Source organism: Rhinolophus sinicus, chromosome 15 (genome assembly GCF_057876585.1).
Source record: "Rhinolophus sinicus isolate RSI-liver-muscle chromosome 15, RSI-T2T, whole genome shotgun sequence".
NCBI classification, from domain to species: domain Eukaryota; kingdom Metazoa; phylum Chordata; class Mammalia; order Chiroptera; family Rhinolophidae; genus Rhinolophus; species Rhinolophus sinicus.
Genome location: NC_142515.1, coordinates 76,183,906 through 76,205,537, shown reverse-complemented (window position 1 = coordinate 76,205,537; position 21,632 = coordinate 76,183,906). Strand labels below are relative to the sequence as shown.

Sequence of the window (21,632 nt, the reverse complement as noted above, 5' to 3'; positions counted from 1 at the left end):
AAGACAGCAAGTGACACCCTAAGACTAACGACCATACCCGCTGTCCACAATGGTCCCATCAAATGGCAGCTCACACCAATCTGGCTTCAGAGCCCTGCAGGGGATCCCTTTCCCACCCATGGCTCCCGAAGGCATCCTCCTCGGCACCACGACCCCGCGCTGCTCCCTAACAGCAAGTGAGCCTAAACCCCCTGGGACCACTACGGAGGGCTAGGCGTTCCCAAAGCGCCCCCTGGCGGCCCCAGCTGAATGGGGTGGATGGAGGGGCTGGGTGGGTGGGGCTGGAACCGCGGTGGCCCCGCCCCACCCCGGCCTAGTTACTGAGAAACATCTCCTTGTAGCCCCGCCCTCGGCCCCCGCACTCAGGCTCCTCCCTGCGCAGTCCCAGCCGCCGCCTACGTTCCTGAGGCCGGTTGCCCGCGTTTATCACTCCCGCCGCCTGATTTCTTGAAGCCTCCTCACTCTAGCCCAGGCTGCCTGTCTGCACTCAAATGATCCCAGCAGCCCGGGGGTTTATATGAGCACTGCGCTCTCCTAGAACCCTACTCTCCACCCCAAACACACACACACACACACACACACACACGCACATCCCTGTGACCTGTACAGTTTGCACTACTGTGCAGTGTTCACGGTGATGGGGGACAATTGGGCAGCCTCACCCGCTGTATGCCGGCTCATGCGGGTGTGGAATGGCTGGATGTGTGCTCGGCGCGGTGCACTTGCAAGCTGGGTGTAGGCGGGAATGCGACTTTGTTTGGGGGGGTATGAGAGTGAGCGTGGGTCAGAGAAGTAGCAGCGCCCCAGCTGTGGGGTTTCAGTCCAGAATAGAAAGGACAGGGGTTTGTGCTCTGTGTGGCTTTGGACCAATACTTCATCTCTCCGTTCCTTAGCTTCTGCATCTGTATTATCAGCAGGTCCTCACAGGGTTGTACTGAGGACTGAGAGTGAGCATAAGGACGTGTGCCAGGCACGTGGTGAGCAATGTTCACGTGTCCTTCATCATTGGTGTTGCCACGTGCTCACTCCCAGTGACACGCACACCCTCAGGGAGGGAATGGCATGGCACTGATGGCCATTCACACACAGATCCCCAAACTTTTGTTTCAGGCAGGGTCACATCTACCACCAAGCGCATTCTCACACCAGGACACCCTTATGAGATAAGCCCTATTCTTACACACATCGGTCACAGCCACCCACTCCCTCCCCCGTGCTGACACTCACATTCATACAGGTGTCCGTAACTTCCCTCCCATTCAGACACACTCATGCACACAGACACGAAACTCACACTGCCTCTGATACACGCGCACACACACAGTTTTCTGTAGAGACACAGACACACATGACCTTCACACGCTTATCAGCCAGCCCACTGCCCCTCAGAGTAGCTACAGGCTGCGGAGTAGGGCTGCTGGTGCACACGCATGCACACTTGGCACATCGTTACACTCCCCCAAGCTGCTTCGTGCTGGTACACACGCTACCACACACACAGTGCTCACACAAACCCTCTTCAGAGCACCACAGCCACACACGCACAGGAAACACGGAGACACTGTCATGTGTGCACACACACGGGGCTGATCTGGGAGGCACAGCCCCCTGCACACACGAAGCCCTGCCGGGAGTCCACCCCCACCGGGCCAGCCACATTAAGCTGTCACCAGCTGCCCCTCGGCTGCCTCCTGCTCACCCACACAGCCTATGCCCCCTCCCCCTATGGCTGGGGGCTTTGAGGGGGGGGCCATGCAGACACATGGGGAGCAGGACAGGCACATGTGCCCACCATGTGAACGCTCATAAAACGGTTGCCCTGACAACAGCGACTTGAAAGGCTTGGTTCTTCTTCTAGGGTGGGTGGGAAAGCAGACAGGAGGTGGAGACACCAAGACCCACGCCCACCTTCCATCACAGGTGAGACTCGTGCCCACCTTCCACCGCGGGCGTATGTGTCATACTCAGGGATACACACACGAATACAAACACATGTGGACGACAACACACCACTCTCAGGCCCCCAGAGACCCAGCCCGACTCAGGGCAAGCCCCATATGGCCACATGAGACACAGGTGTGATGCCTTCACACACCAGTGTGTCACCTCACACAGCCCAGCACCAACAGCCACTCTCTGTCACCAACACACACACTTTGTCACCCCCTGGACAGGCAGTGACAGACAGTTACCCTGTCACACCAGCTGACTCACACTGCCACCAGAAACTGGGGAACACGTGGGCAATCCCGCCTCCAGCCCCACCCCCCTAAAGGAACTATCTGTGCCCTGCCGCCCAGGAGGCCGAGGGGACTCAGGGGTTGGTTCTATATGCAGGAAACACAAGTATTTACAATAGTTTATTTTTAAACCTTCCTTGTCCCAAACAGGCTGCTGTGGGGCAGGATGGGCAGAACTGAGCCTTGAGCCTCCCACACTGAGTGCAGCCCATGGGTCGGGGCTGTGGTCTCTCCTGAGCACCAACGTGCAGAAAATGAGGAGAGGAGCAGGGAGCACCCACAGACACCTGGCTCCTCTGGCTGATTCGAGCCTGCTGGCCCCGGGGTCAAGGCCGAGACAGGGTGGGACAGTGCCGGGGTGGCTGGATCCCAGTCTCTGCCACCTGTCCGTGGTGTTTGCCCAGGAATTAGTTCCACTCCTTCACGGCCTCCTGTGATGTCGCCCCCAGGTAACTCCAAGCAACGTCTCCTCCTCCCCAGCCTGCTCTGTGCCCACTTGGCAGTTGTGAAACTCGAGGACCAGAGAGGTCAAGATGCTGGCCCAAGGTCACACAGTAAGGAAGAGGCTCAAACCTGGGGCTGGATGACTCTATAATGTTCAGCCACTGCCCCTGGCCACTCCTCCACCCCTGTCCCCCAGGGCTAGCCCCTTGACCTCCCTGGCCAGTCGCTGCTCCCAAGGGAAGTGTTCTGTTCGAGAGTGAAGGCCCAGGCGGAGGTTGTGGGAGGCTGGCGGCTGCTGGCCAACACATGGACTTGGCCGGTGCAGAAGTTTCCATCTTAGTGCCAGGAGCTGGTCCAGACCCCATGGACCCAAGGCTGCACCTCAGGACCTGCAGGGACCAGCCCTGCAGCGGTGGAGGTGGCCCTCTGTGTCCTCTATCCTTCCAGCTATCCCCAGCTGGAGCATTGCCCATCTCCACACACCAAACATTGCCTTATCCCCCAACATGCTAGTAGCCAAGCTCATTAGACCTCAGTTTCCCCATCCGTGAAATGGCTCCCACATTAGTTTCGTGCCCAGCACAGGGCCTCGGCGGTGGGTAGCATCACTCTACAAGAGACTCCCCCTAACTAGGTGTCGGGCTATTGATGTGGCCGTCATCCTTGCCCTGAGCTGGACCATGCTAAAAGCAGGGAGAGAAGCCTCAGCATGCTGACAGGGGACGCAGCTAGACACACACTCCCGACCGGGGTCAGAGCAAGGGTCTCAGGGGCCACAGGAGGAGCTGGCTGGCCTCAGCTGGGATGGGGCCCTCGAGGCATGTAGGCGGCAGGAAGGAGCCAGCTGGTTCCAGGCGAGGATGGGAAAAGCAGGACTGGCTGTCCCTACAGGGCCATTTACAGCCACAGGTCACAGGTTGAGGGTCCTGTCCTTGGGTCAGGCTGGCCAGAGGGACCCAGGTGGGGGCTGGGCCTGGGGTTGTGCGGGCACCTGTGGGGGCTGGGGTGAGGAGCTTCCCCAGCTCACAGAGGCACAGACCCCCCCACACACACACACACAAAAGCCACAAATGTGTACACTGTCACACACACAGACATATGAAAGACACATAGGCACACCCCAAAGTCACTCATACTCAGCAGTGACAGAGGCAAATATGCATACCCCATCACACACTCACAGACACACATACAAAAGCCACAGATATGTACACAGTCACACACACAGACATACAGTAGACACACAAACTCATAGGCACATAAACACACTCACAGACACACATTCATACAGACACAGTTATACACAGACACCCCCCCAAAGTCATTCATACTCAGCAGTCACAGCTATAAATGTGTATACACCATCACACACACACACACACGCACACACACACAGCAGCCCTGCAGCACATCCACCCTGGCACCTGGCTCTCGTCACCCGCCCGCCCGCCCGCCCTGCCATCTCATGTCCTTGGCCCTGGGCTGCCCTAATCCCGATCTCGTGTCCTGAAGCCAGAAGATAAGGGGCAGCTGCAGCCCCAGATAAAGGAGGCACAGCCACAAATCCGGGGCGGCCCCGGCAGCAGTGGGCACTGAGCCCGGGCCACACCTGCCTCGTTGCTGCCAACCCCATCCCGCATGGCTGAGAGGGACGGAGAGAGGGCGAGGGGGAGATGGAGGAGAGGGCGAGGGGGAAGGGGCAACAGAGGGGGAGAGAGACAGAGAGATGCAGAGAGAGACACACTCATAGAGGAAGAGAAATGTGGAGAGAGATGAGACGCAGACATAGAGGGAAAGAGAAATGTAGAGAAACATACCGTGTTTCCCTGAAAATAAGACCTAGCCGGACAATCAGCTCTAATGCGTCTTTTGGAGCAAAAATTAATATAAGACCTGGTATTATATTATATTATATTATATTATATTATATTATATTATATTATATTATATTATATTATACCAGGTCTTATATTAAAATAAGACTGGGTCTTATATTAATTTTTGCTCCAAAAGACGCATTAGAGCTGATTGTCCGGCTAGGTCTTATTTTCAGGGAAACGGTATGAAAGAGACAGCAGAACACACAGAGAACAAAATACAGAAAGAGTACCCCCCCACACACATTCTGGTACAGAAACAGGAAGAATAAAAGAGACAGGTGGAGAAAGAACTAGTGACAAAGCAGAGCGCCAGCTGCGCCTTCCCCAGGCCCTGCCCCACCCCCACTTGGGTGCCTCAGTCATCCCATCTGCTCAGGGGCCCCAGTGCCACCTGCTACCTTCCTGCTTTGGAGAATGATTCAGGCCTGGTTCAGGGCGGTAGGACACCTTCCTCAATGTCCCCACACTCTCCAGTGTGACCCCGGGAAGGCTTCAGGTCCCTACCACAGCCTCAATGAAGGTGGAACCCCTAGAACAGTGCCCCCTCTGTGCCTCAGTTTCCCCAGCCATGATAAGATGTATTCACTCAGGAAATGTTCGTTGAGCACCCACTGTGTGCCAGGCCCTGTGTTGGGTGCCGAGGACACAGAGTGACCAAGGCAGACCCAACTCCCACCTCCCTGGGTTCACAGTTTAGTGGGGAAGCCAGGTGTGTGGCTAGGTCGCTTCAGAATGATCAGGGTGGTGACTGGGGACACTCAGGCAGCTGCAGAGCCTGTAGGGGGCACTGCACCCATCCCCAGCAAGGGGCCCTCAGAGAGGCTTCCAGAGGAAGAGGAGGTGAGAACCAAAGTGTGAGTGGAATGAGCAAGGTGACTGGGAATAGGGAATAAACTTTCTGGAAGAGGGAACAGCATATGCAAAGGCTAGGAGATCAGACTGTCTCATAGGAAGTCTGGAATGAATTTGGTGTTTGAGTTTAGGGAGTTAGGGAGTGATGAGGGGTGAAGCTGGGGAAGACAGCAGGGGCTGGGTCATACAGGAACTTGGGGACCATGGTCCAGGGCTGGGGCAGTAGGGAGCCATGGGAGCAGGGGAGGGCCATGGTCAGATCTGTGTTTTAGAAGGAGCTGTGTGAGGCAGGGTGTTGGGGGCAGAATGGGAGGAGTCCTGGAAGGCAGGATGACGAGAGAGGGGACTGCCTGGAGAGACTGGAGGGAAAGTAGGCAGGACGTGCAGACTGACAGGCTGCGGGGGGGGGGGGGGGGAATAGTCAGGAGGAGAGACTGAGAGCCTGCTCTCTGTTCAGGATGGTGTGGCAGTCCCTGGACAAGGGATCCCTGCAGCCTGTGGATTCAGGTGCAGGTGTGATGAATGCCTGTTCCCTCATGCAAGGTCAGAGAGAGAATAAGTGAGTTAATGCCTGAAAAAGGCTCACTGGTACACAGTAAGCACTCCATAATGGCTCAACTACTGGTAAAAATTAATATTATACTGTTAAAATATAATACATAATAAGCAATTAATATTGTCATTAATAGGGCCAGGTGGCTCAGGCGGTTGGAGCTCCATGCTTCTAACGCTGAAGGCTGCCGGTTCGATTCCCACAGGGGCCAGTGGGCTCTCAACCACAAGGTTGCCAGTTCAACTCCTCGACTCCCTCAAGGGATGGTGGGCAGCGCCCCCTGCAACTAAGATCAAACACGGCACCTTGAGCTGAGCTGCCACTGGGCTCCTGGATGGCTCAGTTGGTTGGAACACGGGCTCTCAACCACAAGGTTGCCAGTTCGATTCCTTGACTCCCGCAAGGGATGGTGGGCTGCACCCCCTGCAACTAGCAACGGCAACTGGACCTGGAGCTGAGCTGTGCTCTCCACAACTAAGATTGAAAGGACAACAACTTGACTTGGAAGAAAGTCCTGGAAGTACACACTGTTCCCCAATAAAGTCCTGTTCCCCTTCCCCAATAAAATCTTAAATATATATAGTCGTTAATGTTAATAGCACAGTTATCAAGGGCCAGTCCACAGCTCCCCCTCCTACAGGAAGCCTTCCTGATTGCCTTACACAAACAGCACAGAGCACAGGGCAGCACCCCAGAGCCCTGGGAGAGCTCCCCTTGGAGGCTGAGGCCCAGAGACAGGAGGCCATATTCCTGAGGTGGCCCTCTGTGGGCCTGTTTCCCCACCTGTCCAACTGTCTCCCCAGACTGGTTGGGGTGCCTGTGGGATGACAGGGGGAGACTACTAGGACAACCTCAGAGGGCAATGGGATGGGCATCTCGGGAAGAAGTGAGCTCCTGTCCCTGGAGGTGGGTTAAGGGGGGCTGGGCAAGAAGTTTCACAAGAACTGTAGCAGTTCCTTCCAGTTTTAGATTCCCGGATTCCACCATTTTATTCCCAGATTATCCTACAGAGGGCAGCCGAAGCCAGAGACATGGAAGTAAACTGCTCTCCACCTCCCACCCCAACCCCGCCCACTTCCATTTTCTCCCAGGCCTTGGAAAAACTAGTTCTGATCCTATTGTGGCCTCAGGCAAATCCTTTCCCTCCTTGGGCCTCAGTTTCCCCATCTGTTATACAAGGAGCACACTCCTCACCTCATGTTCCTCCCCAGGGAAAGCTTTGTCAAGTTTAGCAGTGATATGCAAGGACACCTAAGGGATTGGTTGCTCCCATCCAGCACTATGCTTATGTAAGTCCGGCAAATAACAGTAATAAAGTAATAACGACACTAGTTGTTAACATTTATTGTTTTTCATTAAATTCTTTCCTTCCAAAAGAGATATATATTTTTTTTTTGAAAAAATGTTTTTTAAAACTTTAACTTATTTTAAGTGTATTTTTCCAGGACCCATCAGCTCCAAGTCAAGTAGTTGGTTCAATCTAATTGTGGAGGGTGCAGCTCACAGTGGCCCATGTGGGGATCGAACCGCCAACCTTGTTGTTAAGAGCACTGTGCTCTAACCCACTGAGCTAACCGGCCGTACCTACAAGAGATATTTTTATCAGCCCCATTTTTCTGATGAGGAGACCAAGGCAGAGAGAAGCGAAACAATATTCCCAGCTGTCAAGTGGAAGGACTGGGATTCAAACCTGACAGGCTGTCCAGAGCCCTGATGTCCCCGAGCTGCATGAGGCCTTGTCCGGGAACAGTTTTAAGGGGGGCACAGCAGGGTATGGTGGGGACCGTCACAAATAGTGAATAGATTCATGGTTCATATCTCTCCCACCTCCCTCAGGGTAAAATCCCAAGTCCTCCTGGCAGCCCACAAGCCCCAGTATGACCTGCTCCCCATCCGCTTCCTGCCCCCTCCTCCCTCTCTCCTTCTCCCTCCCTCTGCTCCAGGCACATAGAGCCCGCTGTTTCTCCAACACGCCAGTCATGATCTTTGCACTGGCTGTTCCCTCCACCTGGAACACTTTTGCCCCCTATATCCCTGTGGGGACAGAGCCAGGAGTGCAGTTTCCAGGCTCTCGGCCTCACGTTAAAGGGTGCTGGCTCAGGTAGTAAATGGCCATCAACTGTGATTGGATGGCCATCAGCTGTGGCTAGTTGGCCGTCAGCTGTAACCAGTGAGCCATTGGCCACTAATATAACTGCTGTGGCTACGCTAGCAGAAAATGGGGGCTAGCAAGAAGATGGTGGCTGGCAAGCGCAGATTGCAGTTAGTATGGCGGGTTGCAACAGTGTGGCTCCTGCTTCCTGTGTCTCCAACCCAGCTGCCAGCGAGACTATAGTGGTATGAGTCCCCTATCTATGGCTCCGTGGGTGTTCCTTTTTGGCCTCACCATGTTCTGCGTTCATGTGGGGAGCGGTAGCTGAGACCCCGCCTGACACCCTGCATGGCATGACTATCCCTATGAGGTGTGATCAAATAATACAGTGAATGTTTAAATTAAAAAAAATGGTATTACAATAAAAGACACATTGCCATCCCCCTCACTTTGAACACACTTATCCCATCTTTCTTGCCACTTTCTGAAGCAGTTCTGGAAGTCTTTCCTGAGTGTCTTTAGTCATGCTATGGTGGCTGCCTCGATGTCCTGAATCATTTTGACTTTGGGGAAGAGCCAGAAGTCACACGGGGCCAGATCCAGTGAATAAGGTGAATGAGAACACACCATAATGTTTTTTTTTGTTTGTTTGTTTTTTATTGGGGAATATTGTTTCTCCAGGACCCATCAGCTTCAAGTCAAGAAGTTGTCCTTCAATCTAGTTGTGGAGGGTGCAGCTCAGCTGCAAGTCCAGTCACCGTTTTCAATCTAGTTGTGGAGGGTACAGCTCACTGGCCCATGTGGGAATCAAACTGGCGACCTGGGTGTTATGAGCACTGCACTCTAACCAACTGAGCCAACCGGGTCGCCCCATAATGTTTTTATTTGACGGAAATTGCCTTATACCAGAAGTGATGTGGACACGGAGCGTTGACATAATGGAGGATGATTTATGGCACACTTTAAAACACACCTTCTCTCAACCATAGCTCACACCTGACTGACTGCAGCTAACAAGTTGAAACTTGTCACGCACTGCTACTAAGGTTCGATTCGCTGCTTCCCTGCCTTTCCTTTGGATGGCACTTGGCAGCAGCATTCACTGTATTTTGTGATCAACGGAAAGGCTCCGTGTCACTCACTGCAAAGGCTCCATGTCACACATTGCTTCTAGTATGGCGATTTCTGTCAAATAAAAACATTATGGGGTGGCCGGATGGCTCAGTTGGTTAGAGCGTGAGCTCTGAACAACAGGGTTGCTGGTTCGATTCCCACATGGGCCAGTGAGCTGCGCCCTCCACAACTAGATTGAAAACAATGACTTGAGTTGGAGCTGATGGGTCCTGGAAAAATACTGTTCCCCAATATTCCCAAATAAAAATTAAAGAAAAGAAAGTGGCAAGAAGGATGGGACGTGTTCGAAGCGAGGGGGAATATTTTGAGGAGCTAATGGCAATGTGTCTTTTACTGTAACAATTTTTTAAACATCCACCATATTCTTTGATAACACCTCGTATGCTTCTCTCTCACTTCTTTAAAAAATACTCAAATGTCACTTTCTCAGTGAAGCTTTCCCTGACCATTCTCTCAAATTGCAACCAACCAAGTGGCATTCCCACTTCCCCTTCCTTGCTGCATTACAATTCAACATACGGTACCATTTACTTAGGTATTATGTTCACTGCCTGCCTTCCGCTCTCCTATGCAAGCTCTTACGTGCACGGATTGTTTGTTTTATACATTGCTGCATCCCTGGCATCTAGGGCTGCGTCTACCACACAGGAGCTCAACAAATTATTTGTTGAATGAATGCACCGCACAAATGTAGTGGAATTAGAAAAAAGAAACCCAGCAGGAAAACAAAACATCTCTGTGGGCCGATTGGGATCCGCGGGAAAACAGTTGGCAAACGCCTGGATAATCATTGAACATTTCCGGCTTCCCAGAAGAGGGATCAGTAGTAAACGGAACCCGACTCCCCACCCCCACGCAGGCTCCGCCCCCGTTACGTCGACGCGCGTACAATGGCGTCACTTGGAGGGACCTGGCCATGCGCATTTTCCTAGTACGAGCCCGTAAGACACACACGCGACCCGGAAGGCCTTCCCGCCACAGTCCCAAGCGGGAGTGAGAGTGGCCGATGGCAGAGGGTGCAGCGGAGGCCTCAGGAGAGAATGGTGGCGGTGGCGACTCAGGAGCCGGCACGCTGGAACGAGGAGTGGCGCCCATTAAATCTCGGTGAGTCGCCGGGACAGTTGGAGAACCGCACGGGGAACTCGTGGCGTGGCTCGAGCGGTGCATGCCGGGAGATGGGGCAGTCTACGGACGGGAATCTCCCATGTTCTTCAATCTGGGCCATTTCTCAGCGGCGGTACCTGAGATAGCGCATGTTGGGGGCTGTCACATGCATATGGGCATGCTAGCGTGGGCGAGGTTTAAGACGAGGGGCATAGTGCATGCTGGGGTCTGTAGTCCCCGTGTATGGCGGGAATAGTGCATGTTGAACTCCAAGCTGCCAGTTACACAGGCTGAGACTTGTGTCTGAAGCGAGTACCGCGATGCAGGCTGGGACTTGTAGGGCTGAAAGGCATGCTGGGAAATGTGGCAGCTGTGGTCTTCACTGTAAGGCATGCTGGGTCATGTAGTTCTTTTTAGCCTAATGTGGCCAGAGGTATTCATACGATAACCTGCAATTTGGCTCAACGTTCAGCAGGGACAAAATATGTCCTGTCTGTGGCCTTGAGGTGCTCCCAGGCTGGCACCTGGCCAGTTGTAAGTAGTGAGTTCCATATCAGCAGAAGCATGTAAGCAGAGAAAAGTGTTCTTAGTCCTTTTTCCCAGTGTTCACTGAGTCTGAGCCCAGTGGAGCTCAGACAAGCCCACCTTTCCCTCCCTTCTCTGCGGGCAGATACCTTACCACCAAGGAGCAGTTCCACGAATTCCTGGAAGCCAGAGGGCAGGAAAAGTCCAGCCGGAAAACCAAGGCAGGAGACCCTGGTGGCCATGACCCTGCTGGGTCTGAGGCCAAGCGGATCCGCCTGGAGGATGGAGACGGGCAGACGGAGGAGGCAGCTGAGTACACGGAGCAGCCTCAGGCTCAGAAGAGAGCCCGGGGCCAGAACAAGGGCCGGCCCCACCTGAAGCCTAACCACTATGACAAGAACAGGCTCTGCCCCTCCCTGGTCCAGGTGAGTGTCACTGTCACAAGCAAGTCCCAGAGGTCTTCAGTCTGAGCCTCTCTGTCCCCCATTTAATCCTAATGATGTTATGATATAAATATCATCATCATTCTGATCTTCCAGATGAAGAAACTGAGGCACAGTGAGGTTACTGACTTGCTCACGGACACGCAACCAGGAAGGGAGGGATCTGAGGTTCAGAGCCTGACCACCCCAGCCTCTCCCTGTCTTCCCTCACTGCGTCCCTGTTTCCTTGCAGGAATCAGCTGCTAAGTGCTTTTTTGGTGATCGCTGCCGCTTCTTGCATGATGTGGGCCTCTACCTGGAGACCAAGCCAGCTGACCTGGGTCCCTGCTGTGTACTATTTGAGACTTACGGCAGGTGCCCATATGGTGTGACCTGCCGCTTTGCCGGGGCCCATCTGGGGCCTGAGGGCCAGAATCTGATACAAAAGGAGGTGGTCCCGGCCCTGCCTATCCGCAACAGTCTGGACAAGGCCCTCCAGCAGCAGCTGCGAAAGCGCGAGATCCACTTTGAGCGTGCAGAGCAGGCCCTGCACCAGCTAGGAAAGGGCCACCAGCCAGGCTCCACCCCGCCTGCCACTGTCCCCGAGGTCACGGGGGCTGAGGGTACGCCAAGACAGGACAACTGTGATGCCCAGCAGGCCCCCCGGGGGCCCAGCGCCGGCACCCCTCCCAGCATCCCTGAGCAAACCTGCGGGCCCCTGACCGATGAGGACATAGTCAGGCTGCGGCCCTGTGAGAAGAGGCGGGTACGTGTCACAGGCTTCCTGTTGACACTAGTAGTGTGGGGGGCAGAAGGAGCTGGACACACTCCCAGTCGCAGAGTCAGGACTGGGGCGGAGGAAGGCAGTGGGAAAGGCTTCCTGGAAGAGGGGGCTTTAGAACTGGGGTTTTGATAGTTGACTAGAAGTTCTCTAATAGAGACCATGGAGAAAAGAACATTTCTCGTAGAGGGTTGGTTGACGTGTGCAGAGGCCCAGATGTAAAAAGGTGGTAGGCTGGTGGGGCAGGGCAAAACATGTTCTATAATGTGGTGAGAAGGGAGGCCCCGAAAGTCAGATTGAAGGGTAGAGCTTCACTGTTGCGTGTTCCTTCTCTCCAGCTTGACATCGGTGGCAAACTGTACCTGGCGCCCCTCACCACGGTAGGACCCACGTGGGGTGGGCTGGGTGGTGGCAGTGTGATCACCCAAACAGTGCCCAGTGTCTGCTGGTCTTGGGGTTGGGGCGGGTGCCTGGGGTCCCTGCCTGTCCCACCCTCAAGTGTGTCTGTCCCCGCTGTTCCTAGTGTGGGAACCTGCCCTTCCGGCGGATCTGTAAACGCTTTGGGGCCGATGTGACGTGTGGGGAGATGGCCGTCTGCACCAACCTGCTGCAGGGCCAGACATCTGAGTGGGCCCTGCTCAAACGCCACCCGTGTGAGGATATCTTTGGTGTCCAGGTTGGTGCCGCCTAGAGGGAGGGAGGAAGAGGGAGGAGGGGCTTTCGGCTGCCAAGATTCGGAGCAAGGTTCGGGATCCTCTCTCTTGGCTCCCAGGGCTGGCTCAGTCTCCTCCAAGGCCCTCTTGCCTCAGCCATGGGCCGGGGCACCAGCCTGATGCACTTCCAAGGGCTGATGGCCTTGGCATGGGGCCAGGCATGGCGGCCAGCACTGGCCCTCACACCCCCCCCCCCCGCCACCTGCCACAGCTGGAGGGCGCCTTCCCCGACACCATGACCAAGTGTGCCGAGCTGCTGAACCGCACCGTTGAGGTGGATTTTGTGGATATCAATGTTGGCTGCCCCATCGACCTCGTGTACAAGAAGGTAGCAGCCACTTGGCTCCAGAACCCCAGAGTGGGCAGGGTGTGGGTGGGGTGGAAGCCTGGGACCCGGACTTGCTCCTGCCCGAGTCACTGCGGACCTACGTGCTCTCCGTGCCGCAGTTTCCCCACATATACAGCAAGGGCAGCTAGGGGTGTCGGGCCCAGGCTGGGTCCTACATTTCCTCGTTCCAGCTGCCTGTCTCTCCCAGGGTGGGGGCTGTGCCCTCATGAACCGCTCGGCCAAGTTCCAGCAGATTGTCCGCTGCATGAACCAGGTACGCCCCACAATGTCCCCGCCTTCCCTGCCTGACCTTGGGCCGTGCTGACCACAACCACTCCTGCAGGTGCTGGACGTGCCCCTGACCGTGAAGATCCGCACAGGTGTCCAGGAACGTGTGAACCTGGCACACAAGCTGCTGCCCAAGCTTCGGGACTGGGGGGCAGCCCTGGTCACGGTGGGTCTCGGGGCACAGCGGGTGTTGGGACTTCGGGGGCACTTCGGCGACCCATTCTAATGGTCTCTGTCTACCCCTCCTTGTCCATGTTGGCTCTTTCTCCGTCTCTGCCTCCTTTCGTCTCTCTTTCTGTCTGTCTCTGTCTGTCTCAGCCTGGGTTTCTCTGGGTCTCTCTCTCTCTCTCTCTCTGTCTGATGCTCCCCCTCCCCGGACCTGCCTGCCTTCCCCATGTGGCCACATTTCCAGCTCCACGGTCGCTCTCGAGAGCAGCGCTACACCAAGCTGGCCGACTGGCAGTACATCGAGCAGTGTGTGACGGCGGCCAGCCCCATGCCCCTATTTGGTGGGTCCCCTGCCACTCAGCTCAGACCTACCTGCCAGCCCTGCCGTCAAAGGCCACGCACACCTGGGCCCACCTCCCATCTGGCACCCCTCCCTGCCCCCGTGGGGAGCACTGGGCTGGCAGAACTCCCCAAGCTGCCTGCATGCAGCTCCCTGAGGCCCCATCTCTGTCCTTCAGGAAATGGGGACATCTTGTCGTATGAGGACACTAACCGTGCCCTGCAGACTGGTGTCGCTGGGGTCATGATTGCCCGGTGAGTGTGCCCAGTGCCTGGGGGGCTACAGAGAACTGTCTGGAGCTGCCCCTGAGCGTGTAGCCTGCAGTTCAGGGAGGGTGAGGTGTGTCTGAGCTTTGTCACTTTTGTCGTGCTACCCCCCAGCCCAACTGCCTCACCCCCTGGTCCATTTGTCCCCAGTGGGTGGCTCTGTCAGGAAGGGATACACGGAGATGGCAGGGGCCAGGAGGACTGGAAATTTCTACAGCTGTGGGATTGGAGTTGGGGGTTGGAGCTCTGGCTTCAAAGGTTGTACGAACACAGCTGGAGAGTCTGGGACTATGGATTTGGGGGCCACTGACTGCCCCCGCCCCACAGTGGCGCCCTGCTCAAGCCGTGGCTGTTCACGGAGATCAAGGAGCAGCGACACTGGGACATCTCGTCCTCTGAGCGCCTGGACATCCTGCGGGACTTCACCCACTACGGCCTGGAGCACTGGGGCTCGGACACACAGGGCGTGGAGAAGACCCGCCGCTTCCTCCTCGAATGGCTCTCCTTCCTGTGCAGGTAGGTACGGGGCGTCTGCTGTAGGGGTGTCAGTGGCAGGCCAGCCTGGCCCAACACTGTCCCCCACCTGCCCACAGGTATGTGCCAGTGGGCCTGCTGGAACGGCTGCCGCAGAGGATCAACGAACGGCCCCCCTACTACCTGGGCCGAGACTACCTGGAGACGCTCATGGCCAGCCAGAAGGCTGCCGACTGGATTCGCATCAGGTACCAGGAACCGAGGCACTGGGGGCGGGGGCGCTCTGGGCAGGGTGGCCCGGGATTCAGGCCTGACTCTGCCCCCCGCCCCCTCCTCACAGTGAGATGCTGCTGGGACCCGTGCCGCCCAATTTCGTCTTCCTGCCAAAACACAAGGCCAATGCATACAAGTAGCTGTGGGGGTAGGAGGGGTATCGGGGGGGGGGGGGCCCTAGTGCTTGAGAAGACAATAAATTTTATTCTTTTTAAAATCCAGGCCTGTGATTCTGAGGTTGCCCCTTCCTACTCCTGGGAGCTTTCCCTGGACACCCTGTCCCCGACAGCTCCCTTCCTCCCTCCTGATTCATTCACCTCCAAGGTCCTAGCCCCATGCTGACCGCTGCTGGTACCCAGATAGGCCTTGACCACAAAGAAGCCACCAGGCCTCATGAGGGGCATGGTCTTCAGCCTGTGTGGGTGTGGTTCAGGGCAGGCTGCCTGGAGGAAGGGGCCTCAGAGCAGCAGATTAGGCCCAGGGTCCACCCCACCCTTTGTGACATCTGTCTTTGGCTGCCTTGGTTTCCCATTCTATCTTTGCTCACTCCCCACCCCCGGAACCCTGACCAGTGGGTGGGCTACAGGCTGGAATCTGCCACCCGGAGTAACCAGGCAAACAGAACTCTGGGACTCTGAGCCTGTTCTCCAGGTGGACTGCCTGTGCTCCCATCTGCCACCCTCCTGGCCTGCCTGGGCTGGGCCCCCCACCTCCCCATGCAGCACCCCAAACCCTTCTACGCTCCTACAGTTTCCCAAGAAGGCTTCAGCCCACGGGGCCTGGATGGCACCGAGGGGCTGGGCAGCCAACCCACTCCCACCTGCATGGAGCCTCTTCCCACTGTGGGTATGAGTCGGGGAGCAGTGGTTGGGGGCACCTGATGGGGTGGGGGACCAGGGCTTTGCCCACCAGCCTCAGGACCCCACCTACCCACCTGCCTTTGTTCACAGGTTCCTCCAACCTGTACCACCCCCCAAACCCAGAGAAAGAGGTGTTTCCAGCCCCTCCGGCAGGTACCAGCCTCTGCCCAACCCTTGATGAGGACCTGGGAGTTGGTTGGAGTGGGCAGGGCCATCGTGCCTCCACCCCATCCTCAACAGTCCCCTAAAAGCAGGGCTTGTGTCTCTCACCCAAAGGGGCCTGTGTCCCCCATCCAGACAAGGCCCATGCTCTTGTCTCCCACACAGGTCCCCCAAAACCAGGCCTGTGTCCCTGGGCTCCCATGGTTTGGCTGTGTCCCCACCATCACCATGTCCCACGTTGCCTTCCCCAGGCAGGCGGGTCCTAGCCATGCCCTTCTCAGGGCTGCCCCTCCCCGGCCCACAGGTTTCCAGATGGCACCCTGCGGCTGCTTCTTTGACCCCCGCATTTACCGCATTGAGTGGGCTACCACCGACTTCAGCCAGTCGTCCCTGTATAAGCTGGCAGCAGTAGGTGGTAGGGGGACAGCAGGGAGCCCTGCCTTGACAGGCACCTACCTCCTAGAGCCCCAGCACTACCTCAAGGCCTCGGTGCCACCCCCACTGCCCCCACCGTACCCCCACTTCCAGCCAGCACCTGGGGGCCCCCAGTACCTCATGCCCTACTTCCCGCCCGAGGGGCCCGGGCCTGAGGCCCTGGGCTTCGTGGGGGATGGGGGGGCCCCCGCCTTCATAGAGCTGCCCCCACCCCTGCTCAAGGAAAGCCTGGTGCCCCTGCCACCACTGCTGCCCCCCAAGGAGAACAAGCTGCCCCCTCTGCACATCACATTGCCTGCTGAGGCTGTGCTGCCCCCTGTCACCTATGGCCACCTCAAGGGCCGCCTGAGCCAGTTCCACGGGCCCGGGGAGCCCCTGGCCTTCCCTGCCAAGGAGCTGCAGGGCAGTGGCACTGGGCCGGGCCCCGGGGAGCCCAAGGCGGCTGAGGCGGAGACAGCCCCACTGGGGGCGGGCGAGGCCAGACACCCCGAGGCAGCCAGGACCTTCATGTTGCCTGAGAAGGTGCTGCTGGAAGATGCCATGAAGTTGTTCGACTGCCTGCCAGGGGTCGCCGAGCCTGAGGGGTCCCTGTACAAGGCCCTCGGGCCGGCCCTACCCAATAACCGGGGCGGCGGGGACGACTCCTCGGGCGACATCCGCTCGCTGTGCCTGCCGGATGAGCTGCTGTCCTTCGACTACAGCGTGCCCGAGATCCTGGACACTGTGTCCCACGTGGACTCCCTTTTCAACTTCAAGGCGCTGGATGAGGAGCTGCCGCCCCGCCCAGGGCCCCCCGCCGCCACCACCACAGCCCCTCCGGCTGAGCCTGAGAGAAAGAGAAAGGCTGGTGCCTCAGCCACCAAGAAGGGGAGGCAGGGAGGCAAGAGCAGGCAGGCCTTGGGCCTGGCCAGCGCCACCCCTTCGGGACCCAGGCAGGACCTGGAAGCCACCCCCCCATTAAAGCGGATTTGACTTCAGCTCATTGTCCACTCGGTGCATTGGGGGGCAGTGGGCTGGGGACACTCACCGCATTGTCCAGTGGGCCCAGGGCCATGTGGGGAGGCCCCACAGGACCCCAGTGCCTCCTGGCTGCCAGGCTACCAGTCTGAGGCTGGGAGCCCTCCACTCACGGGATTCTAAATCCCACGTGTCTTAGCTCTGGAAAATCAGTCGGCCAGCAGGGAAGGCGCTTTTGGAAAGTGGGGAGACCACCCAGACTCCAGCACTGGAAGGGTTTCCTCAATATTTGGTGAGGAAAGTCAGGCTGCCCAGAGACGGCAGGAACTTTCCTAGAGACACAGCAAGCAGGGTGGGCCCTGGGAGTGGCCCCCACCTCCACTTCTCCAGTCCAAACCACCACTGGCTGAGGGAGGGGGAGGCCTTTGAGGGGCCTGTGGCCTGGGCTCTGCCTCAGCCACTGCCCCCTAGTGGAGGGGGTGGGGGAGGCTTAGTAGGGAGGGGTTGCCATGGTGAATAGGCAAGACCACATGGATTCAGGCAGACATGGGGGCCATGGGGGCAGGTACTGGATGGAGGTGGAGGCACCTGATGGCCTGAGGGTGGGGGCTGGCCAGGGAGGTGGGAGGCAGGTCCCACCTGGCACACAGGTGACCTGAAACAGGCCCACCTGTGATGGGGGTGTGCAGAGTGCACCAAGTGAGGGCATCCAGCTGGGCCCCGAGCACCAGTTCTCTCCGTTGGGCCCCACGCAGGAGTTCTGCATTCAGGTGGCAGGCACAGGACAGTCCCCAGTGTGGGTGTCCATCATTGCTCACACCTGCTGCTTCCTGCCCTGTCTCCTCCCCCTCAGGCCCACACAGCTCCTCTTTCCAGGGGTCGTGTCTGGTCCAGCCTCTCTTCGACATTTCTGGAGGGAGGGCTCCGGGGGCAGCTGCCGGCTATGGCCTACCCTGAAATGCTCAAGGTGACTCTGAAGGGGCAACTTGGTTTCCCAGGTAACATGTAAGGAATCAGGAATCAAAAAGAGATGGAAGGAGGCCTCCCCGCCTCTCCTCCTGCAGGGGAGGAAGGAGCCCTCCTGCCCCAGGCCCTGGGCTGGGTTGGAGGTGGCTGGACGTGGGGAGGGCAGAGTCGGGAGCTGAAACCTGGTGCCTCCCATGTGCCCGGCACCAAGCCACAAGCCTATGGTGCCACTGGCCTACGTGGCTTATCTCCCTGAACCCTTATTCCAAAGCGGTGTGGAGATGCGTGTGCTGTCCAGGCAGTGATCTCTCCATCCCAGGCATCGCTTACATTTGTCCCCACACATCTCTGTTCTGAACCGCGCATGGCCTGGAGAAGCCTGGAGCCCATTTCCCTAGGCTTCCCTCTCAGCCCCTCTCCCTGAAGTAACATTGGGGTATTTTGAGGTGAAAATCAAATGTCCCTGATGAAGGGAAGGCCCTGGCAAAGGAGGGGGAGGACCCAGGAGGATGAGCTCATTTTTTTGAAGATGATTGCAGACGAAGGTCAGGAAGCCAGTGTTAGATAACAACCTAAGAGGCTGGAGGGTCGGTGGGGCCCAGCCAGCTCAGCCCTGACGGGTGGGGAAACTGGTCACCGCACTGTACTTGGGGGTAGAAGTTTCAAGGACTGGATTGAGACTGCACTGGACAATTTTAAATGATGGCAGGGTATTTATTTTTTTAACCTAAGAGTAATCAGGAAAGTCGTGGGACCCCCCCCAAGTTTTCACTTAGGATGAGGTAGATGGCTGCCTCCATGCCACCTGGATTTAGAATGAAGTCCTCCTGATGGATGGACGGAAAGAATATCCATATTCATTGTATATATGTATACATACGACCTATACACATGCATGCATGTAGATACGCAAACTTTATATACATATGTATACATGCATGTGTATTCTCACACACATGATCTATACACACGCACATGTGTACACATATGTACACATTACTTACCTATGTATATATATATCTATATCACAGGCATAAACATGTGCATGTGTATATATACACATACACATGCATACACAGATATGTGTGTATACATATGCCTGCACTTGTGTGTGCATACTATATATACATGTGTATGTACACATTACACACAGGTACACACACATGTATACACGTCATGTACATGTGTGCCCATTAGCCATGTGCATATATGTATACACACATGCCTACATAGCATACACACATGCGTATACATGTGTATACATGTGTATACAGACATGTATACATATTATCTATATGCACATTTATGAATAACATGTATGCACGGAAAATATATGCTTCCAAACTTTTATTCATGTGCATAGCAAACACATATGTATGTGTTCATTTGCACATGTGTTAGGGTTTATAAACACAGAGATGGGATCCCACCAATGTGTCTTCTACAGACTCCCCCGCTTTTCCTCAGGTCTTAACCTTCTCTAACAGCACACGTCACTGTCTTACCCTTTTCCAAGGACTGCCTGTCACTCCACTGTCTGCTGGTCTGTGTCACCATCTCCTATTAAGTAGTGCTTCGGCCACTGCTTTCTGTTACAGCCGCTGGGGGTGCTGTCATTCAGAGGCCCTCTGACACCAGCACGTCAAGGGAGGCCGAGCCCGCGACTGAAGCACACGGCCACCCGCTTGTTTCACATACACTTTATTTTAAAAACTCCAGGCCCCTCCAGTGCACGCTCAGCTCCTGCGCCGGAAGCATGCACAGCGCTCTCTGTACCTCCTGCACAGGCTGGACCAGAAGCCCTGGATCCTGTGGCCCTGCTCTGTGCGTAGCACCTGGGGGATGATGTAGGCCAGCCACACGGACAGCAGGATGGCAACCGTCAGCAGGAGAATGGTGATCTCCGGTGGGATGAGGGGCAGCGGGAAGGCCCCGTACACATAGATGCTGAACGTGGTCTGTAGGAGACAGTAGCTGCAAGGGACAGGAGGGGAGAGGCCATGGGGCACCCCCTTTGGGGGCCTCACATTCACCCAGCAAACAGGTTAAAACAGAGATCAGGGACCCAGGCCCGTGACTCAGGATACCGAGTTCCATTTATACCCACTTCAACTTTCATCCATTCTGAATGTGCCTTCTACTTTGTGTATTTTGGCAGCGGTCATATTTTTTCCCCAGGACTCCTAGGGTCCCCTCCTGTGGGGACAAGGGGTTCCCCCCTCCATGTTTAGGCTCCATCACAGCGTGGAAACAAAGTGGGGGCAGGGCAACAGCCACAGGCACCTATGAGGCGGGCAGCCAGCGGGAGGTGTAGCAGGATGGGCAGGAAGGGCCTCTGGGGAGAGGGGACAAAGGAAATGGGAGAACTCATTGGAGGTTCTGCTGGTAGTAGCATACAGGGAGAGGGGGTGACAGACAAGTCTCACAGGCAGTCCCCTCTCTTCTCTGGATGTCCCCATTCCTGTGCCTTCTACCCAGGGCCATCCCAGAGCTAGTCCCTGTAGTCCAGGGTCTGGGACCTCTGAGAAGGCAGGGTCTCCATGTGCCTTTGACGGTGGACTTTGTACCCATCTGAAGGGGATAGATGATGGGGGAGAGTATGGCTCCCCCATGTTTCTCCTCCCAATGGGAGACGCTGATATTCTAGACCAGCACACTGGACGTGACCTAAGAACCTCTCAGTGCGCGTGGGTGGTAAATATTTAAAAAGCAGCTCTCAGGGCAGGAGCAAGGGGAGCCTGGTTTGTAGCGTGTGTCAATTCCCCTGGTGTAAATACTCCTGCCGTGATTAACTGGCTTGCAGGATCCCTGAATATTTCCAAGTTGGCTCCTGCACAGCATCAATCAGACGTGGTATGAGAGGGTGACTCTGGTACCAGAGGGCAGGCATGTGGCTGCTGGTCACTTCTGCTCCTGCAGCACCCATCATGGGTTCCGATTAGGATTTATTTAGCGAGTGAACCAATGTCATCCAGGACTTAAAATCTCTCTTTCCAGGGATGCTCTGGGCTGTTGGGAGAATTCTGGTTTATGTAGGATCTGCTGAGGCCAGGAGGGAAGTGGGTCCCCCACACGTGTGCGATGTGCCCTGGGAGAGTGGGCTGTCCCCACAGAGGCCCCTGCTCACCTGTAGTACGGGTCCACAATAGAAATGAAGAAGACATAGATTCCGTTCCTTTGCTCGAAAGTGACCTTGTTTGCCGTTCGGCCTCCCAAGATCTGATATGGGACATTTGGCCATTTCAAGGGAGCGTCGTTGTTGGGGTCATGGCAGCTCATGTAGTTCTGGGGAAGGGACAGAGGTATGCCCACTAGCCCTGGGGCTGGGGAGGGCCGTGCCAGCACCCATAGATGCCCTCCACCACGAGCACCGCC

The 21,632-nt window shown here is 56.3% G+C and overlaps 3 protein-coding genes across 4 annotated transcripts in view; 2 read left to right on the top strand and 1 right to left on the bottom strand.

Annotated features, from left to right (window-relative positions):
* The first annotated feature begins 10,076 nt into the window (after nucleotides 1-10,076).
* On the top strand, nucleotides 10,077-15,025 carry DUS3L (dihydrouridine synthase 3 like). 2 transcript variants are annotated; one of them, XM_019710825.3, is made up of 13 exons: nucleotides 10,077-10,299; nucleotides 10,970-11,249; nucleotides 11,500-12,012; nucleotides 12,366-12,407; nucleotides 12,551-12,703; nucleotides 12,952-13,068; nucleotides 13,277-13,342; nucleotides 13,412-13,522; nucleotides 13,769-13,865; nucleotides 14,043-14,118; nucleotides 14,458-14,646; nucleotides 14,724-14,852; nucleotides 14,945-15,025. In XM_019710825.3, the coding sequence occupies exons 1-13, from the start codon at nucleotides 10,202-10,204 to the stop codon at nucleotides 15,015-15,017; spliced, it is 1,944 nt and encodes a 647-aa protein (XP_019566384.3). In that variant the 5' UTR covers nucleotides 10,077-10,201; the 3' UTR covers nucleotides 15,018-15,025. The 2 variants fall into 2 exon arrangements, 1 of the variants encoding a protein (XP_019566384.3); XR_012498032.2 differs by lacking the exons at nucleotides 14,724-14,852; nucleotides 14,945-15,025 and having other exon boundaries at nucleotides 13,675-13,865; nucleotides 14,458-14,597.
* A 28-nt stretch (nucleotides 15,026-15,053) lies between these two features.
* PRR22 (proline rich 22) lies at nucleotides 15,054-17,311 on the top strand. Its single transcript, XM_019710752.3, has 3 exons — nucleotides 15,054-15,723; nucleotides 15,828-15,890; nucleotides 16,204-17,311. The coding sequence occupies exons 1-3, from the start codon at nucleotides 15,594-15,596 to the stop codon at nucleotides 17,304-17,306; spliced, it is 1,296 nt and encodes a 431-aa protein (XP_019566311.3). The 5' UTR covers nucleotides 15,054-15,593; the 3' UTR covers nucleotides 17,307-17,311.
* Nucleotides 17,312-19,993: 2,682 nt separating this feature from the next.
* The window catches only part of CATSPERD (catsper channel auxiliary subunit delta), a 42,788-nt gene continuing 41,149 nt past the window's right edge, over nucleotides 19,994-21,632 (bottom strand). The window contains exons 21-22 of the mRNA XM_019710749.3: nucleotides 21,385-21,542; nucleotides 19,994-20,231 (exon numbers count right to left, since the gene is read on the bottom strand). Coding sequence (XP_019566308.3) covers nucleotides 19,994-20,231; nucleotides 21,385-21,542 — 396 coding nt within the window. The remainder of the gene's footprint in view (nucleotides 20,232-21,384; nucleotides 21,543-21,632) is intronic.

Excerpts from the sequence above, each read along its gene's own strand:
- DUS3L (XM_019710825.3), top strand. The coding sequence starts at position 10,202 with ATGGCAGAGGGTGCAGCGGAGGCCTCAGGAGAGAATGGTGGCGGTGGC. Across the intron at positions 12,013-12,365 it reads GGCCCTGTGAGAAGAGGCGG|CTTGACATCGGTGGCAAACT; the intron begins GTACGTGTCACA and ends CCTTCTCTCCAG. Across the intron at positions 12,704-12,951 it reads AGGATATCTTTGGTGTCCAG|CTGGAGGGCGCCTTCCCCGA; the intron begins GTTGGTGCCGCC and ends CACCTGCCACAG.
- PRR22 (XM_019710752.3), top strand. The coding sequence starts at position 15,594 with ATGCAGCACCCCAAACCCTTCTACGCTCCTACAGTTTCCCAAGAAGGC. Across the intron at positions 15,724-15,827 it reads GGAGCCTCTTCCCACTGTGG|GTTCCTCCAACCTGTACCAC; the intron begins GTATGAGTCGGG and ends CTTTGTTCACAG. Across the intron at positions 15,891-16,203 it reads GTTTCCAGCCCCTCCGGCAG|GTTTCCAGATGGCACCCTGC; the intron begins GTACCAGCCTCT and ends CCCGGCCCACAG.